Below are 20,475 nucleotides of genomic sequence, written 5' to 3' on the forward strand. Positions count from 1 at the left end.
GCAGGGTGTCTAGTGCCTCGTTCTTGGCGTGCTTCAGTAGGTCTGCCTGGCCCTGCCACCACACAAAATAAATTACATTCAAATCTGATTCCTCAAGACAAAATGCTTTCACCAAAACAGCAAACAGGTATTCTGTTTAGATTGATTTATGTACTGTGATCTGTAACAACACAAAGAATAATCAGCAAGGCATCAACGCCATGCATCTAGCATGTACACAAACCCATGTTACATAGACTATAAGTTACTATTTAGTAGTCTATTTACTCACCATGCACAAACTAACTTTACATGAGGATAATCAATAGTAATTAGCCAACACAAACTAGCACACATTATCAGCATCATACATGGGCAAATAAATATGTACACAAATAGTACAAGTCACATTTTGCATCAACATACAATAATAAATGTTAGGGAATACAGGCAAATTGTACCGGCAAAGTCGGGGGGGGAAAAAAAAACCAAAAAAAAAAACATGCTTTCAGTTTCACTTTGACAATGCATGACCACTGACAAAAAACAACTTTTTTTTAAAGTTCAAATAGATCCAATTATTAATCACTGAAAAATGAGCAGGCGGCACGGTGGACGACTGGTTAGAGCAGCTGCCTCACAGTTCACAGTTGAAAAATGACCAATGTTTTGAACCATGTTGCAATGTTAACAACAGTGAAGGAAAAATGCTGAATCTGTACCACAATGTGGCGTTCTTCCTTAGCCCATGCACAAAATTGGATTCAAATCTTTTTGGGTAGTTTTGTGTACTGTCATCCTGCAAACACACTGTCAGAAGTTACTTTGTTAGGGCATTACCAATCAAATGCACAAGGCGGCAGTGTATCACCACTTTCACAAAGGCCCCAGCTTTTCTCCAGTGCACTCAGGAGCCCATAATGTCCTACGACATTTCTGCTGTTTGCTGCCATACGCGGAGGAAAGTGTTGGAAGAGCTCCTCTGCAGACACGGCTTCGTGTGCACATGAACCTTCTGAACTTGAAGGGGACGCAATCAAAATGTACTTTTTAATGGCTTATACACAAATCTCCGGGGTTCCTGCACAACCATCAAGTTTGAAATTCAACAACTGAATAAATCTTTTATGATCTATTTCTGAAAATGTATCAGTGAGCAAGCCGTTCTGCACTTCTGTCATATGGTTACGTAACAGTGGGGCTAATTTACATAATGACAACCCCGACATGACTTTTCTCAGCCCGACGTGATCAGCCAGGATCCAGAGCCACTTTCAAGACTGTCATCATTGTCTGAAACACTATCATCCAGAAACACTCAAACCCCCCTCAAATGTATCACACCTATGTTTAGCTGGATGCACAGAATCACTTTAGCTAACATGTTGTATTTTTTGTCAATGTTTTTTTTTAATTTATTTTTTTTATAAGTGTCTGCTTATAGGGGGGGCCGTGAGAGAGCAACCGTAGGTACTTGAAATGTCGACAATGTCTTTTTTTAAACAAGATGTCACCACAGAGCCACCAAAGATTAAAATATGCAACGTTTAGGCTTCGTCAACTATAAAGAAAACAAAATTTGTTCAGCTTCAAACAATCATGTCATCAAACCGTGGTCACGTTCGTTAGCGTGGCACACGCAGGTGGTCACTTTGCTGATGCGCCACATACACACAGTGTAGCGAATGAACCGCTGCCTCCAGGAGTTAAAAGGTGGCAGACACTTGCTCCCAAACCCCCCATACGCACAATCTGGGGTCTCAAAGACGCTTGCCTGTTCAAGCCCGTAACGCCACCTCTGCACGCCATGGTAACAATTGTACTTAAAGTCTCGACCCTTGAGGTATTTTTGATGAAAGCGTGTCACAGATGCCTTGGAATTGCTTTAACTAGCGTGGGAAAGCTTAAGACAGAACGTCTCCTTTAAAAGACAGCCACATGTTGCGTCATCCTGAAAGCACCCCCCTCCGTTTCCTGCGAGCTCCAAACTGTCAGTCTGCACATTTTCGCCTCCCACTGAACTTCACTCGGCACCGGCCCGCCGCGCTTGACAGTCAAGCGTCCCAGCCAAGCCGACCCGCTCACCACATGTCAAAACGGCATGTAAAGATAAAGGTGGCCCTTGGAATGGAGACTCCCTGACACAAGAGCTTGAATAAATCAGATGTTTGGAAAAACACAAATTACGTAAGTCGTGACTCAGCGGGCATGAAATGAGACAGCGACAAGCTTTGCTTCCGGACAGCGACAAAGACACGCTTACTTGGGTGTGTTCGGCATGCGGCAATCCACGGGGGGCTAAGCCCGAGTAGCTAGCAAAATCCCCCCACTTTATCCTCAATAATTCCCTAATCCCCCCTCCTTGTTTGTCTAAATCAGACCCTCTCCTTAATAGAGGCTGGGTGTTAAGTCATTGTCACAATAATGGTGAATGTTCTTAAAAATAGAGCAAAATTACATTAAAAAAATCGTCCACGCCTTTGAAGACCCTGTAAAGTGAATTCAGAGTATGTGTTTGAAGATAATTGCTGAAAATATGCAACGACTGAGAACTACGTAGTACTGAAAATTGTGCAGCTTGAGCATTAAACTGAGTTTTCCAGTATTTTTGGACATGGCTAAAACGGCGCCCAGTGACACACAGAGTCCCCGCTATATTGGAACTGAGCACCATCGTTGGCATCAGCGGTTATCCAGTGCAAATGCGATGTTGCAGTTAGCTTGCTAGCTATGCCCCGAAAAAGCATTTTCCCTTTAGATCAGGGGTGTCAAACAAATTTTTGTCACGGGCCACATCGTAGTTATGACTTCCCTCGGAGGGCCGCTACAACTGTGAACCCATATAAATGAAAGATTACTTCCTATTCTGTGATTACATACAGTATACAGAAAACATTGATGAATAGCCAGTTTTTAAATCAGAAGCCTATAAAAACATGTTTTTCAACGATTACATTTCTTTTCAAAGGGGGATTGGTAACAAAAAAATGCTTGCAAATATCTCAATGGTATTACACCAGAACACAAAGAGCAATTTTGATGTGCTTTTGTGGGCCACATAAAATGATGTGGAGGGCCGGATCTGGCCCCCGGGCCACCAGTTTGACACCTGTGCTTTAGATAGACCAGTGTCGTGACCGCTGTAGAGCGCCTCGTCGTCATCCAAAAGTGCGCGCACCATCACGCAGAGAAGGTGGAAGAGCAGGGTAAAACAAATTAAAATATTTGTTGTGCGCTTCCAGTATGACTCCCCAAAAAGTCTCAGAAGTCATGCTGTGAAACAAGCAGGAAGTCTGCCATTTTGGTTTGAATTTGCCATTTTACGTTCATTTCCAGGAACTCTTCAAAAGCAAACTTGTCGTAGTGAGTAGTCTAATTGCTACTAAATTCCAACCACGTACACAAGACATTTGGGACAATCTAAATTGTGAAAATGATTTTGTTTCTCTCATTGTGTGCAGGCGAAGCATAGCGGTGAAGTATCTTAATTCCACAAGGTCACATTAAAAATTCAGCCCTCAAAGCCAGTTTCACTTAGCAACATGAAATTATGTAAGTGTGTCTATCACGAGTGAGCACCTTGAGGACGGTGATGTTCCAGGCGTAGCTCTCCATGGCCTTCTGCAGTTTGCGACCCTTCAGGCCCTCCTTTGCGCCGATGCGATGCAGGTCCTCGTGGAAGTCCAGACCTGCACACGTAAGGAGGTCCATAGTCACTATCGAACGCACACAGTAAAACAAGAGCCAACGAGCTCCATGACACCGTTCGTAAGTATTTGTCACGTTTTTCTAGAAGATTCGGCCCCGATAGCCAGCTTCACCTAGCGACTTGGAATTTGAGTATATTTCTTCAGTATATTGCTAACTGCAACTTTTCAGTATTAATCATCAGTATAGTACAGCACCACTGCGAATTACAACTCCAACAACTTGTCATAAAGCGCAGAATATCTCTTAGATATCCATTTGAATGACAGATGACATGTCAAAATGGGTTTAAGGCAGATCTGATCCGGTGTCGTTAATGAACGTGGCTACACCGACAAGTGACAAGAGACAAGAGTAAGCTGGTCACCAGTGAGCCTCCTTAAGAATTTATCCTGCTCATTAAATGTCACACACGTTCCAGTCCCTTCAAGCGCGTCACCGCAGCAATGCTTCGACATCAGGGTGAGAGGTACGTTTGTCCGTGAAGAAACACCCAGTCGAAGACGGAGGCTACGTGGAGACAGATTACATCCCAGAATATGATCACGGGGTTTATGAGCTGCCCAACAATGACCTTAATAAAAGGCAAATGGAGAGCGGGACATCTTTATCCCTCGGATTTCCGTGTTAATGGAATCGTCATTAAGTGGCCTCAAACCAGACCGATTAGGAGGCGAGGTGGGGGTGGTCTTGCCAGTGGGCATTAATAAATCAGTGAGGACTAAACCCACACAGTGAACTGTAATCCCCCAAAAGGACGGCCTGACTGACACCCGAACGCCTCACGGATGACTCACCGGCCACTCCATTAGGTACACCTGCATCCTCAGCTCCGCTGTTGGACCCCAAGAGACGAGATCGTTGTAGTAGAACATGAGGTGCAGGTGTCCAGAGATGCGTGGTGAATTGCCAGCAGGGATGTGAAAATTTTTTTTCTTTGAGGGCCACATCGAGAAAAAAAACGGAAGCTGCGAGGGTCACTAAACACATTAAAACCAATCCATCAAGCAATTATATTTTGTAAAAACTGGTACATCACAGCTCAGTTCAGGATGATAAGACAAACAGTTTTAGGATTTGGGGAATATATAAGGGTCATTTTCATATAATTTGATCACTAACGGAAGAAATACTAAAAAAAGAAAAGAACTAAGGCACCAGGCAAAGATTACATAGCCACGGTTTCCTTCCTTGTTTCTTCCATGTGTCACAAAAATGTGTTATTTTGAAATAATTTTCTTGTATATGCCGCAGGCAACTAAAAAAGGGACAGCATGTCACAAGTTGCCCACAGGCCTTGGTTTGAACACCAACGATTTCCAGGGTGCCACTGAGGAGGATTTACAGTGCAGTACAAATCAATGACACAACACACTGCCAACTTTGACCTTGGGTGACACTCCGCAGGACCGTTTAAGCGAGAGACGGATGGCCCCTATCGCAATGTGTGTAATTGGTCTTTAAAGCCATAAACATCATCTCATGCGGCGAGGCATCCGAGGTTTATGTCACAATGATGCTTTTCTCCTTCATTAAATCAGGCCTTTGAGCTAAGCTAAGCGGCGGCGTGAGGCAGACCGGCTTGAGCACGCCGGAAGTTAGCAGCCCTCAATAGGGAGCGTATGATACTAAGAATTGTTTTGGATTCGTAGGGAAATGTTACTACCGCCACAAAAGACACAAAATATATCGTTAATGTGTGCGTTCCTCTCTACTGTAAAAACAAATCAGAATAGCAAACCTGCCTTCCTGGTTATTGGTGGTAGAGATAAAGTATGTTTCTATTTAAAAACATGTTTACTGCTAACTAGGAAAAACAACAATTTCATGGTAACATAAACATATTTTAAATTGGGAACGAAATGTAAAAAAGTTAAATCATGAAAATCAAAAATTGTTTTTAAATGACAATATTTTTAAATCGAAGAAAAATATAACAAAGAGAACTGATAATGATATATTTTGCAAATCATTATTCGGACAACAGAATAAAAATATACTTGAAAATAATGGAAAAAATATTATGGAAAAAAAAAAATCTCATTGGGAAATCATTGATATTTTGTCAAATCCTGCATTGTGAAAACATGACCAAATCAATACATGTATTTAAAATTTGTAACAGATATGGATTCAAATCATCTTTTCAAACTCTTATGACATCACTTTTGAGAAATAAAAATATTTCCAGGAAATATCTTTAATATCTTTCTCATTAAGGCAAAATTTGAGCTCTAGCCGCACGCACATACGCACGCACGCACACACACACACAGGTAGCATCTGGTGGAGCCCCAGTGTGCAACTCAGCTGTCTGGCCTCCCGTTAAAAGTGGGAGTGATGGGCAGCAATCACTTGTGCCTTTGGGGAGATAAATCATCCAACACCTCACCATTCTCATCAACACGTCACTGCTCTACTGGCCAAATTAAACAGAAACGTCAATAACCACAGACCACAACATGCAGAGACAAAGTCATGATTGCTGGAAGGACAATTCAGCACTTGATGTAAATTTGTATTTTTAATAATGCATGCTGACTGTTCTGGCCGAACAATAGTGTAATTGTTTACCTCGTGATTGTTATCAGGCGCTGTGAATGAAGGCTGTGTTTAAAAACGTCCTACTTTTAAATAGAATCAAGCTCAGAATGCCACTGAGGGATGAATGACTTTGCATCCCCGAAGAATATTTCTTTGTTTCCTCTTGATAGTTTATACAATGTACGCTGTATTGCAGAGAATAGTAGACATCCTGAATGGTCCTCGGTCAGATGCTAACATAAAAATGTAGCTGCATCAACACACGCTTGAGGCACGAATGATGCCACAGTTTCAAAGTTACTGTACATACGTGCAAAGTTTCAGGGATGAATTTTTATTGATGGACGGAGGGCAGAAAGCGTGGTGTTGAGAGGTGATAAGGACAACATAATAAAAATATACTTGAAAATAATGGAAAAAATATTATGGAAAAAAAAAAATCTCATTGGGAAATCATTGATATTTTGTCAAATCCTGCATTGTGAAAATCCTGCATTATGCGCATCTCCTCTGCAGCCTGAAGAGGCAGAAAATTATGCGGGGGCATAATGACAAAAACACACAAACAAACAAACAAAAAATGGTAATGTACCATAACTGTGTAACTATGTTTTCTTCCCACCGTTTTTGAAAATTTCATTTAATTTGATAAATAATACGTAATAAGACATAATAAAATGGTTGTGCACCAAATTTAAATCCTTTTTTTTTCATTTTTTTTATTTAGTAATTAGCATTACTTGTTGGAACAGCTACAGAACATGTACAGTGCACTGACTTTTTCATTGTAATTGGTCTGGAGCCCGTTTAGGCAGCAAACAACTGTATTTGGGCCTTACTCCATTTCCTTTGCTGACCGTTGCATCGAGCGGCAGCAGCAACACAACCAACAAACGATTGTTTTCGCAGCATCTTCCTCTCCCGAGTCTGCGGTGACACTTTCAAGCTGTGCTTACCTCCACACTCATCCCCTTTGAAGAGGTCGGCGGCACTCCAGGGGCGCGGGCAGAGCACGATACGCACGGGTGACGGCGGGGGACCGGGACTCGGCACAGGGGGCTTAAATCGTTTTTGGGAACATGTAAATATTGGGTCAGAAGGAGGTCTTCTGGATCAGTTTGGGCTTTTGATAAATAAACAATAGTCAATTACATCACAGCCATCTCCTTTCTCTATGTACTGTACGAAATGGAAAAGTAATCGATTAATTGTTTGCATGTGGAAGAGCGGAAGTGAGTGCACTCAACTAGCTTGCTATCGAAGTAAGTATGATACGAGCTATGGGAAGCTGTGCTACGTCCGGGCAGACCTCGAAGACGATGCTGCCATCCAAACAGGAGTTCAGAACAGTCAGAAATGTTAGCTGATTGTGAATTTTGCCACATGATCCAGCGAGGAAATATAATCAAACTCCTATCTCATCCAATGTCTACCTCACTCCTTCCGTCCAAGGTCGTAACATATGCGCCAATCACATTCAATTAAAGAAAAATATTTTGGTCAAAATGAAACATTTCAGTTGGGTGCCCTGCTGTAAATTTAAATTACAGAAAAGAAAATACATTTAAGCATGAATATGAATGAGAAAGTTCACTTGAAACGAGCAAAGTAATATTTTTCAACATTTTGAATTAAAAAAAAGTAACGAGTGACATCTTTGTTATACTTTTTTCAGTGTCGTCACAATAAGCGGCATAGAAGATAGATGGATTCCTTCCTATAAAACCAAAGTATATTATATGGATAGAAAATATAAAAAATATTATGGTTTAAAAAAAAACTACTATTTTCATCTGACATTTTTTATTGTTAATTTGTGGGATTACTCCAAAAATACTTGCTGGAAGGGTGTCCCATGGGCCAAGAAAGAACTGATTGAAGATCTATGACTTAATTATAACATTTCTACATTTGACTTATATTCTGAGTCATTCAGCGTAATGCAGGAGGTGGTTAACGATGACTCCTGATTGCCATTCCACGTGTTGCTATCATAACCACATTCTAGCAATAGTTGCTAGCGCTATGACACACGTCTATCGTCCATGAAGTGTAGCTGCTGCTTTAATAAGGTTGTTTCAGCTGTTCCTTGCGTTTAAGTGTGGCTCAAGACTTCTGAAGCGGTTCCTCTCCAGATGTCGTATTAATGTCAACTGTGTAGCTGAAGCCTTTAGATCAGAAATAAAAAAATATAAAAGACACTCCTGAAGAGCTTTTCATCCTCCCCACACACCAGCACCGCTATTCATTTCTCCACTCTCCAAAAAATAGGCCAGTGGTCTCTTCCCTCCGCTGCGGCCACTTCTTTGATCTGTGCATTGTGTTCACCTACCCACTGACGTGATCAACACTCAACGCTGACTCACGCGCACGAATTGCCGTTGACAACGGCCGTCGTCGTTAGGGGGAGTAGATACGCTGCGAGGACAAAAGGCGCCGGACAGGACGTGAAAATGAACAAGTAAATCCGATGTTGTTCACATCTATTTGCAGCTTGTCAGTGATGTTAACCGGGCTTGCCATCTCCGGTCTCGTTCTAGTTTCAACGGGGTTCTTCCACAACAAACTCATGCATTTACTGTATACGATTGCACAAAAAGATTTTCAGGGAAAACTAAAGCGGGACATAACAACATTAGGTCTAATTTGAGCATTTTTCCTCCCTTCTGATCAAAATTACCCACGACTTGATTATCGGATGTCTCTCAAAGATTATCTTGAGTGATTATCCTGTTGTGTGGGGTGTTTTAAGATTGAGGTTTTTTTATCCTCCAATCAAAATCAGCAAAGGCCTGATTATTGGATGTCTCTAAAAAAGATTATCTTGAGTGATTATACTGTTGTGTGGGGTGTCTAAAGACTGATTGTTTTTAGGGCACCATTGTAAACAAAATTATAAGCAGCCATTTAAATTACATTAATATTATATGACTATTTCAAACAACATTGACAAAAAAAACATGTCTACAGCCTGCATCAATATTTCCACATTATTAAAGTGTGCTGACATTACGAGCTAACTCATTTTAGCAATTCCAATTTGGGTCTCTTGGATGATTATGAGGGTAAATCCTCCTGGCGGCCCTCTTCCCTCCACCGAGCAGGAACATGTTGCCAACATGATGACCACTTTTGACATTGTCGCAAGTCCTTTTTTATTTCAAAATAGTCGCTAGAAGGGTCAAAACAGTCACTAAATATAGGAACAATATCACTAAGTCGGTAAACACTGAAGACAAGTTGATGTTCTTGCTCACTGGTACCGCCCACAGACGGAATGCCCTGTGGTACCGTGCTCCCTCTCACGGGTCAGTCTTGGTGCTGTGACATCTCGTTTGTGGGAGGAGACTCGTGATTGTCAGTGGAGATATGTTTATCTGTGTGGTGCACTGTGTTGGCCATTTCCAGTACAACACACACTAAAAGTGGAGTAAACACATGCATTAAGCTTTTTTTTTTTTTTTTTCTTTGTCATATGTGGGATCTCTGACATTTTCAAAATCGTTTAAGATGCTATAAAGGCGTATGCTTAATACTTATAATGTACACTAGCAGTTGAATTAAGAATTTACATGCAAAAACAATGGAGGAGGAGGCTATTTTTGGCCACCCTTACTTAAGATTGTGTCCTATCGTTTCACTTTCAGTTTCCTTTTTTACCCAATTAAGGCACGACGTTGCTAAGTGAGTTTGTCCTTGGGTTGAGCGCCTGGCATCTTGAAAGTGAGAATCCTCCTTCATTGCGCCTCGCTTCTTGGTGCTGCTGCCGCTTGTTTATGGCTTAAGTGTCATTAGTTGCTAGCAGTTACAAAATGCATAGCAAACTGCGGTGAAATACAAGTGAATGCCCTTTATTTTGTCTTCTGTCTTTCATTTGCATTCGTACCTGCACGCTGTGCTTGCACCAGCTTGGAGTAGACCACGTCAGCCGACTCGATCAGTGTTCTGCTGGTTTGGATCATCTAGCAGACAAAGAGGATACAATGTCATGTTTTTTCTTTGGTACAACAAAAAATGCTCATACTTCAATGTGCCCCACTGCATGTTAACCATTTATTCTTATATAGTTTGTGAATTTGTATTTTTTTTTTTTAAATATTACAGAACAAAGAAAAGATATAAACCAGACCCATTTTTTAGACGTTTATTTTTTTTAAAGTTCTAAACATTACACCGGTCAATTTGACTCACAACGCAACAGTAGAGTGAGTCAGCAGCCAGTTGCAGCAGCTCTGACTCACGTTCTCATTTCTTGTTTCTTTTTCCTTTATTGTATTTCTCCCCCTTAACAATTTATTTATTTTTTTGGGTCCAAGATGTATTGTTGGAGAGTATCGACGCTATCACTTTTTTTTTCCTCTCATTTCCGATGTCTCATCTACAACATCCTGCCGGCATCCCAGACAGAACCCACACAAGTACCAGTAGAATAAGCAACTCCACACACGAAGGCCCGAGGCCACAATTGAACCCAGCAATCTTCTGATTGCTGTCTATACAGAGATCTCCAGGCTTCCTGCGTGCTACCCCCTCCAAAAAAAAGCAACTGGAGCATGAGAACTGCTCTGACAGCGCCAAGCCTCCAAATTCAAAGAAGTTAGGGTAGATTATTTGGAGGGAGGAAGAGGAATACGCCCTAAGTCACCAAAGTTGAACACATTCCATTTCAGTCTCCGGTTGACTAAAATGTTGTTGCCACAGATGTAGCAATGAATGTTTACCCATTACTTACCATGTCGTAGGCGTTGAGCACCTTGCGCAGCAGCTCGGGCACCAGACCCTCAGCTTCCATGGTGGGGTAGGTCTCGCTAAGGTCTACTGTCACCCGCAGAGAGCGCTCGCTGTTCATCAGCCAGGTGGACACGGTCAAGATGCACTGCTTCATGTTGGCGGCCGGCGTCAGCCCGCAGAGCTCCTTGAAGGACACCATGGCATTCTGGGAAGAGAAGAACAAATGGTGCATTCAATTGATATCTTTGTCCTTGTGATTGTGAGCCAAAAACTACAGAATTCCTCTAAAGCTAATGCACTTAGCATAAGTGATAGTGTTCCAAATGTCTTTGAAGGAGACAACATAATGACAGGACACAAACAGGACAAGAGAGCGCTGCGTGTTTGTCTAACGGCGACAGTAAAATGACGGCTTGTCTTCAACTCAGGCTGCTGCTGTTGCTTGGAGCCTCTTCAGAACAAGCACATTAGTCATTCCTGTTTGGCTTCATTCGCTGTTATTCCGTTATTATTACAAATCGCCTTCATTTTCTATTATTCCGTTAATATTACATTACAAATAAGCTTCATTAAAGCAGACCGATGCTTCCTCTCGTTGACAGTTAGCTAAATGTAATTTTTTTCTTAACGAGATAATCATTATTGTGGTTATGCAAGGAACATTTATTTGTATCACTCGACCTTGAGCGGGCCGACGTCATGTTTTTGGCGTGTTTGTGTCTGGTTTTTTCTTTGGTTTTTTTTTGTGGCTCAAAACTGGGTGTTAGGAGAACAGCATGAAAATAGAAGAACGTACGAGTCTCTTTGAAATTGTGTTTTTTCACTTCTTCCAAAAGATGAAGCAAAGGTCAAAGCCAAAAGGTAAACAGAACTGCATCGTGTCTTGTTGCATGCATCGATTAGCATTATCCAACAGCGTTAGCATAAGAAGACATCTAGGAAATGACATAGTAAGTCAAATTTTCAGTCAATTTTTCAATTGTTTTTGGTTTTTCCAAAGATTTTTGTTTTATTCAAAATTGGAACAAATGGTTTGAAATTAAATTCTAATTCTTTTTTCTCCAATCTTTCTGGATGTGTTATCGATGCCTTAATAATATTCCGTCTTGATTTTGGCACACAATACTAAATATATCACACCGTCTTTGTGGGCATGCCATCAGTCACCTAGATTTAAATCACAGACAAAGACAAGGCGAGTCGATGAATGGAGGCCTGCAAGCAAATAAACTTAGAGCGAACAAGGCCGTGTTGGTATTTAAGAAGCAGTCCATGCTCGTGCACTGTGGGAACCGTCTGTCTCCCCGGGCTGGACTTGAAGAAAAATCCGGTCCACATCCCAAGAGGACGTGCTGTGTCACTGAGTCACCTTTGCAGTGGCCCGGGGAATGATGATGGCACCATCTGTATGCTGAACCTCGATCACGATGAACACCTCAAGTAGCACAGAGCGCAAATAAAAAGGGAAGAGGGACCAGGACCGGTGCATAATTACATGAGCCGCCATGTTTATGCATGTCCCAGTGCGCTCATAGCGCTTCATTTATTTGCACTCATTTTGCTGTGTGTATTTGTTTTCGTTCATAGCTGTTGCGCAATAAAAGGCCAAAGTGCTGTTGCAAAACCCAACAAGAGGCTTGTGTTTTTAATTACGCCCCTCCCCGCTCTCCACTTAACTCCCCTTCCCACATTTCCGCAATGGAAGCTTTGTGTCCCGCGTACAACTCTTCTTTTGTTTCTATTCCTATGTATCCCCCGCCCTGCTCCTTAATGGAGAAATTGCATGGCGAGGAGGTGGATGTCAGATCAGCCTAAAAGAGAACACTGTTTACATTTAGTGAAAGGCTGCCAAATCGCCACAATCGTCCCTCAACTGTGAACATGATGAGCTATCTATACATTGGACAGTTGTCCAATGAGTCGACCTCATCATTCTCAAACTTCAATACGAGGGTTTGTCTTCTTTTAGTGCCACCTACTAAATTGGAGGAGTAGTGCGTTTACTCCCGTTGGTTTTCCCCGCATTGGCAGTTGCAGAATGTGCCCAGAACTCAAAGAGTTCCCGGTGCTTTTGGTCAAAATAAGTCACAATTGCAACTCAATCGGTTACAATTGGTGCTGATTTGAAAATGATCGCTTTGGGGCGACCAGTAACGGGTGTTGGTGATGTTTTTTGTTATGAATTAGGCACATCTGGGTTGTTTACTGCTTTGTTTTCCACTGGAAGAAACAGTTAAATAAGTATAAGTCATAACAAAACACACAGAAAAAGCACGTAGGAAAAAAGAAAGCGCTACAATTGTTTTTTTTAAATGTTACTGGTTATTATTCAAAGCAGACCGCCTGGAAGTTTTGCTACTTGAACAAAACAAGCTTAGTGCTGTAATAAAATGTGTTTGTAACAGTTAGCTGCTACTTTAAGCATGATGTGCCATCAGAGGGTTCTCATTTTGTGCAAAAAAAAAAAGAAAAAGATAATATCTTTTTCTGTTTCAGATATAATCTTTGCTTTACAATTTCACTGAAGAAACCCCTTCAGACAAGTGGTGGTTGATGCCATCTGGGTTGCTGGCTGACGGCCCGGCGGCCCAATCCAGATCCAAGTAGCAGGCTCCACACAACTGGCCACTACAAAGCTTTCGCCAGCGCATTTTTTAGTCTTGTTTTTTACATTTAAAAGGCATTTTCTTTTATTTATTGTGCGTGAGGATCTTTTCAACTTCTCCTCGACTTTTATCTCCATTTCAAAAAGACATTTCCATTTCAAAAGGAAATGCAGAATTCGGTTTTGTGGGTATAATCGGAGGCAAGTGTTGTTTGATTGGGTTAAACTGTCGAGCCACAAACTACTGCTAATTTCCAGATAAGAAACAAAGACTGAGTCAGTGATAAATGTAATGCCATAACGCATAATGCTGTGCCATACAACAATACAAGACAGTATTTCTGACCTGTAGCAATGGAGACATTTACTTTATTAGTCAAATTTAGACAACGGAGGAGTTTTAAAGTAGTTCTCCGAATGCCTAGCAACACAAACTTCCCCCCCCCCACGCGATAATTGTCCCTCATTAATGATTACACTATTCATACACCGACTAATTGCATACCATTGTCACAGTATTGCTGCTCTCTTACACAACATTAATGGAGCACAATTAGACACAAGGCTTTGTCCACAATGGAGAAGTGAAGTTCGGTGAGAACACTTCAAATCAAGTTGGAAGCATATGGTGTACTTAGTAAGGATGGAAATTTGTCACTGTCTGGCTTAATATATCAGTTAAAATAATGGATTTTATTTTTTTTTCAATTAGGACATTTCCGAGACGTTAATGCTGATGATGGCTCACTCCTCGGACATGATTTATTATTTAGTTATTTGCCACCTGCTGTATTACAATGGATGGGATGATAAGACGAAGCAAAGTGGTGGGCAAAGAAGACATTCTGCATAAATGTGTCCTGTGCTCAGTGTGACAGAAATTAGAAGTATATCCTTACCTGTACATTTTCTCTGAGGTCTGTGGCTTCCCTAAGGGGTTGGGTCGATGCTCTGAAGAGTTCGTCCACCACCTTGATCCCTGTGGTCTTAGTGTTGGTGTATTCCCGGGCCTTGCGACCCTTCCTGACAGAAATTCCTCTCTTATGGGCTTTTCCTCCTCCTCGTCTGTTTGTGATGGCCACGTGGACAAAGAGTGTGGTGTTGGGTAGGAACTCCCCTGTCAGAGATTGTAGGGGGACATGCCTGTAGCCGGGCTGCAGGCACTCGAACGGGATGGTGTACTGGCCAATGAACTCATCTCCAATGTAGTCATCATCCAGCACCACAAAGCGCAGGACCGCCAGTTCGGGCAAGTTGATCTGGAATTCAAAACTCTCCTCAAAAATGGGGTTGTCGCCATTTTGTGACACGGTTTTGGTTCTTTGCTCAGCACAATCAGCCGGGATGCCATGAATCTCCACGTATATGTAAGGTTCCACCACGTCACCCTTGGCCGCAGAGCCACGAGGCTTGGGTAGGTTCTGCCCGCTGATGAGCTTAATGTGAAGTAGCTGGGCAGAAACCCCTGGCAGGGAATCCCGAGCATTGGCACTGAAATAGGACACCTCCTCCCTCATGATGGCTGGCCGCAACACGTAGCCACAGTTGCCATTTTGTCTGAACCAGCCAAGGTTGAGGTCCATCATCAGGCCAGGTGTTTGGTAGTTCATGGCCACAATCTGGCAGCCACACTTCCAGAAATCTTGGGGGTTCATGTTGCTTGCATCAATCCTCATCGGGGTGGGGTACACTCGAGAGAGAAAGCGCTTGTTGTAGCAGACAAATTCCTCTGGAAACTCATTGGCGAACCTGTTTGCATCAACCTCATTGAAGGAGCAAATCTCCCAATATTTTTGGTCCCGTTTTGATGTGTCAAAGTCCCTGAACTGGACTGATTTACAGAGTGACACAAGATCAGACAGCTCCTTGCACAGACGGAGTTTTTTACAACCCAAGCCATTTAGCTGGTCCCTGTCATCTACTCCTACTCTTCTGGACATTTCTAGACCCTCTTCCTCCTCTGTCACATCACCCTCAGGGTCTGTGGAGCTCAGCTCTAGCCTCTTGCCCTTGAGGAGGATTTTACCTTTGAGTTTCTCAGGAGTGGGTAGGTAGTTTTCTTCTTTGTTGGGGGAATCCACATATAGTTTGTCTCCAAGAATCTTTTTCATGTGTTGGGCCATAACCCTTTGCTGAGGGATAGAGCAATGAGCCACTAAACAGAGAATCAAGGGATACTCAGAGCTCTCAAAGGCATATTGGTTGATGATATCCACGACCTTGGAGAACGCGAGCTGTGAGGCCACAGAACTACCGACATACACCACTGGTTCATTATCAGGACCATCCCAGACGATTACCTCTATGCTGCGACAACCCATCCTCAGAACACGGATGTAACTACTGATGTCGGATGAACCCCAGAAGTGGTCTTCCAGAAGGGAGGCATTATGTGAAGAGTTGATGTAGTAGTGGGACAAGGGCTGCGTCATGTCCTGGCACACACGTTTGTGCTGCGGGTCAAAGATGTGACACTCAGAGGAGAGGAGGTAGTGTGTAAAGCCATCAATGGAGAGGTAAATCCCTTCCCTGCCTTCGGCTGATGGCTCATATTTTAGAACCATATCTCTGCACATGTCCTCTGTTACACCTTCTACACCCTGCTCCACCTCTACAAATAACATCAGGTCTTTACAGTCCAAGTACTCCTTGTTGCTGGAGAACTGCATCAGCAAGAAGAAAATTTCTGGACGCGTACAGAGCTCACAGTAAGCCTCCACAAATGTGTCCATGTTAATTGCCTCACCGTATTGGTCTTTAGCTTTCTGGAGTTCTTTGAACTTGAGTTCTATCATCGCCTCTTTCATTCCGGGGTTGAGCCCCTTGATAATTTGAGTGGCCCTGAAAAGGTCAATGTGTCCGTCTTTTTCCATGTCTGCGAGCTCAAAGACTGAGCTAATCCAAGATGTCCTTACACTTGGTTGGGTGGGTTCTACCATGCCAACGGAGTGACGGCCATAAGAAACCAGATATCTCAGCCCCATCACCCAGGTGCTGACCACATCAGCTGTACTGGCAACCAAATCCAGTGACTCATAGTTGTCCCCATAGATGATCGAGAAGGCGCATTCATCTGGGAACTGATCAGACAGACCATTGCTGCGAAGGACTGGGGTCTTCTTCCCTAATCGGACCTCTTTAATGCTCTTAATCTCGAGCTTTGCCTTCTCTGAGTCCTTCTTGGAGGGCTCCCAGCGGAGCCAGTGCATGTCCGGATCCAGCAGAAAGTATCGGTTGTACATGCGCGAGTTGGAGCGCACCTTCTTCATCTCGCAGCCCTCCATCATAAAAGCCATGCATGCCGCCGTGCTGTTGATCTTCCGGTCACTCGGCATGGAACTGAAGGAGACTGTCTTTTTCCTCACCTGCCTCTGCTTGGACCCGTCCTGTAAATAAAAAAAGGGGGGGGGGGGGGGGAAATGTGTTTATTTTATAATGTATAATGGAGAAGACCGTATTTAGAATGCAGCATTTTTTTTAAATATTGTACTCTATATGGCTAAACCCACAGAATAGTAAAATATATAATCCAAATCATAAAACACAAGTCCCTATACCTGATATAATGAGAGCTCTGTAGTACACAATTTACAATGGGATGTTCAATCTCTATGGAGATGGTTAATGCTGTTGAGCACTCCTGACATTTACTGAAAACCTGGCTCATAAGCCTTATAGAAAACATCTCAAATCAGAATCAAGATAATGGAAAATGTGCTAAATTCCATGAAATATCAAGTAACAAGAAATCTCAGTTTATATTGCCAAGATTGAAGGCGATAAAACGTGAGACCAGTGTAAAACCTTTTCCACTGACAATTTAAAAACAATAAGCTAAAAAGGGCAGGTGGGGGTTACAAGGCTAAGGAGGACTACGTACAAGTATCTATATGTCTTAACACAGCCTCCTCCAGACAGCTGATGCGTGTACTGATCTGATGGATCGGCCCATAGAGCAAAGTTCAAATCAAGGCATAATGGAGCACTTCTGAACCATTCATCTTCCTCCTGACAATCTAGGGATGATGAGCCCCGTACATCATCCTGATTAATGAGCAACCCTCAGTGTGAAAAGTGAAAAAAAAAAAAGACATCATCATGGCTTTCTAATGTTGTCCTTGTCGGACGTCCCCTAGCTCCTCTTCCTCATTCTGCAGAGGTAGAAAAAGACGGATGGTAGGCCACATCCTGGTGACATTGGGACAACTCTTGATTGTTACATCTAAAGAATAATGATAAAAAAATAATAATCAAAGATTTTTTTTTAACTGGAATAGAATTCATCAGGATCTCAGTTTTGTGACCTAATTGTACATCATGCATTATTTAATCTGTATGTGGTTGCCATTTCAAGTGTTTAGAGCAGTCAGGAAATTAAATTCCTTTTTGACATTCGTAGCTTGTGTATATATATATCAAGGGCACGTGGGTAATGACGAGTGAAGACAAAGCAAGGAACTTGTTGATGACGTGGTCACTACAATCTCCTGGATCATGGAGTCTGTGTCTCCACACACCCTGACAGACGAAAGCGTCGTAGCTAAGCCTCGATGCACATCCAGCGTCAACAGTGACATGACATATCAAACAAATACAGATGCCACAAACACGTGCTTACAGTGTTTTTACTGCCAAAATATTCCCACCACCTTATTTGAATTAAGACCAGAACTCTGGATGTGCATCAGAATGAAATGTTTAACGTCTGTGGATCAGACCACCGTTTAACAAAATAAATCCATCTTGTTTTTGAGCTTGTAGGGTCTGCTTCTTTCACTCCTTCTTATAGTTATACATATTTCAAGTTTGGCAAGCTAGGAAAAACCTGTGTAATCTGGTGAATTTTATCAGTCCAACTTTCTTTTCTGCGTATTTGTAGTACGAACGCCTAGCTAAACATAACCTTCAGTCTTTAATTCATTGTTGGGTCCTGTTTGATCTGGTTATGATATACTGTAGAAGATCATTTAAACATACAATGATGGATCGGAGCTTCAGGTTAAATGTACAATATTGGACTACAGGAAGTAATTTTTTCAGAAATAGGATAGTGGTATTTTGGAATAAGCAGTTATAGCTAATGCTCCCTCACTGGCATTTTTTTCAGTCACATGGCTCAATTGTCCTTTGATTAATGCATGGATACGGGGGTAGGTAAGAAATGACAACGGCCCACCTCAATCCTCACTGGTCAAGCCTTAACAATGTATGTGTTATTTTGTTTTAATGTTAAATGTGAATGTTTGGGCGGCACGGTGGCCGACTGGTTAGAGCGTCAGCCTCACAGTTCTGAGGACCCGGGTTCAATCCCCGGCCCCGCCTGTGTGGAGTTTGCATGTTCTCCCCGTGCCTGCGTGGGTTTTCTCCGGGTACTCCGGTTTCCTCCCACATCCCAAAAACATGCATGAATTGGAGACTCTAAATTGCCCGTAGGCATGACTGCGAGTGCGAATGGTTGTTTGTTCCTATGTGCCCTGCGATTGGCTGGCAACCAGTTCAGGGTGTACCCCGCCTCCTGCCCGATGACAGCTGGGATAGGCTCCAGCACGCCCGCGACCCTAGTGAGGAGAAGCGGCTCAGAAAATGGATGGATGGATGGATGTGAATGTTTGTTGGTTGGCTAAACAATAAATACAAATGGATACTAGCACACTCGGAAGCACTCGCAAATTTGATCACGAGCAACTTTGAGATTCTGTGCACTAATCTAGTTAGTTGGAATCGAATTCCTTACAAGGTGAACCTTGTGAAGGTCACCATCTTTCACCCCAGCCAGGAGGTGAATTGTTATTTCCAATTGAGCTACCATTAACTAACAAAGATGCCTTGAACATTTGACTTCATTCGATGTGATGGCTGAGCAATGTGTTTCGATGCATCAACGCTAAAAGGTGTGGAGAAAGAGCAGATTTCGTGGTGGTTGTTTACGCTGTACGCCTCGCGCGGTTATCACTTGACTCAGTTCGGAAAACTCGACAGACGCGGCGACAGAAGCAGCGGGGAGTGAGAAAACAGGTACAGAAGGCGAGGAGCCCTCCAGAGTCACCCGGTCCTGCTGGCGCGATCAAATCGCATCAAGACATCAGAGCGTAAAAAAACAGTCACAATGAGCTTTGCTGTCCTGGAACGTGTAAAATGGGGACACAGATGAGGAATATATTTGATAGTACAAGACTCCAAATAACTGTAAAGGTCATCATCAGAACGTCACCACACCATTGACCCACCATGGAACCCGAGGCACAACCACACATCCCCTTAACGCCACCCCCCGCCATCTACCCACATTGACATGTGAATCCTGCCACATACAACCCAAGGCGGCCATCATTCAAACCCTAATCGACTGAACTCCCAAAAAACTGCATGGTCAGAGGCCTCTGTTGGTAGAGAGGAAGAAAGAGAGGTGACTGGGATCTATACTAACAATGTTTGCTTGCAACAGGGTGGGGGGGTAGGAAGGAGAAGTGACTGATGGAGACTGAGAAAGAGAGCGGGTTTAATGAGTTTAATAACTTGATTTGTTTTGATGTTTTAGACATGCTGTGCAACCTCAATGCCAATAAAGCAAATTAAATCACACTGAGGAGCAAAACCCATGTCGGGGGGAGGAGAGAGACATAATAAACACTTATGGTAGATGGTATGGCAGTTAAGCACGTATACTGGATTTTACATGAAGTAGTTTAATTCACGGGAGTGGATCTAAAGTCTACTCTAATGCAATATAAGATGACACAAATGTTAAGAAGATAAGCAGTTCCTGCTCAGACATGCACAACATTAAGGCTACACTATTCTGCTGAGTGCTTGAGCGCAGTTATCAAATATCTCTATATAATTAGTTGTTACCAAAAGGCCCACCATTTGCTTGCACGTTATGAAAATATCATTAAAAAAAACCAATA

At 42.6% G+C, this 20,475-nt stretch overlaps 1 protein-coding gene across 1 annotated transcript in view; it reads right to left on the reverse strand.

The window, feature by feature from the left end:
* Positions 1–20,475, reverse strand: part of LOC133466344 (inactive phospholipase C-like protein 2) — a 113,944-nt gene that overhangs the window by 2,074 nt on the left and 91,395 nt on the right. The window contains exons 23-27 of the mRNA XM_061749932.1: positions 14,467–16,953; positions 10,964–11,167; positions 10,118–10,193; positions 3,559–3,668; positions 1–52 (exon numbers count right to left, since the gene is read on the reverse strand). The exon at positions 1–52 is cut by the window's left edge and continues 2,074 nt beyond it. Coding sequence (XP_061605916.1) covers positions 1–52; positions 3,559–3,668; positions 10,118–10,193; positions 10,964–11,167; positions 14,467–16,953 — 2,929 coding nt within the window. The remainder of the gene's footprint in view (positions 53–3,558; positions 3,669–10,117; positions 10,194–10,963; positions 11,168–14,466; positions 16,954–20,475) is intronic.

Source organism: Phyllopteryx taeniolatus, chromosome 16 (genome assembly GCF_024500385.1).
Source record: "Phyllopteryx taeniolatus isolate TA_2022b chromosome 16, UOR_Ptae_1.2, whole genome shotgun sequence".
In the NCBI taxonomy this organism is placed as follows: Eukaryota; Metazoa; Chordata; class Actinopteri; order Syngnathiformes; family Syngnathidae; genus Phyllopteryx; species Phyllopteryx taeniolatus.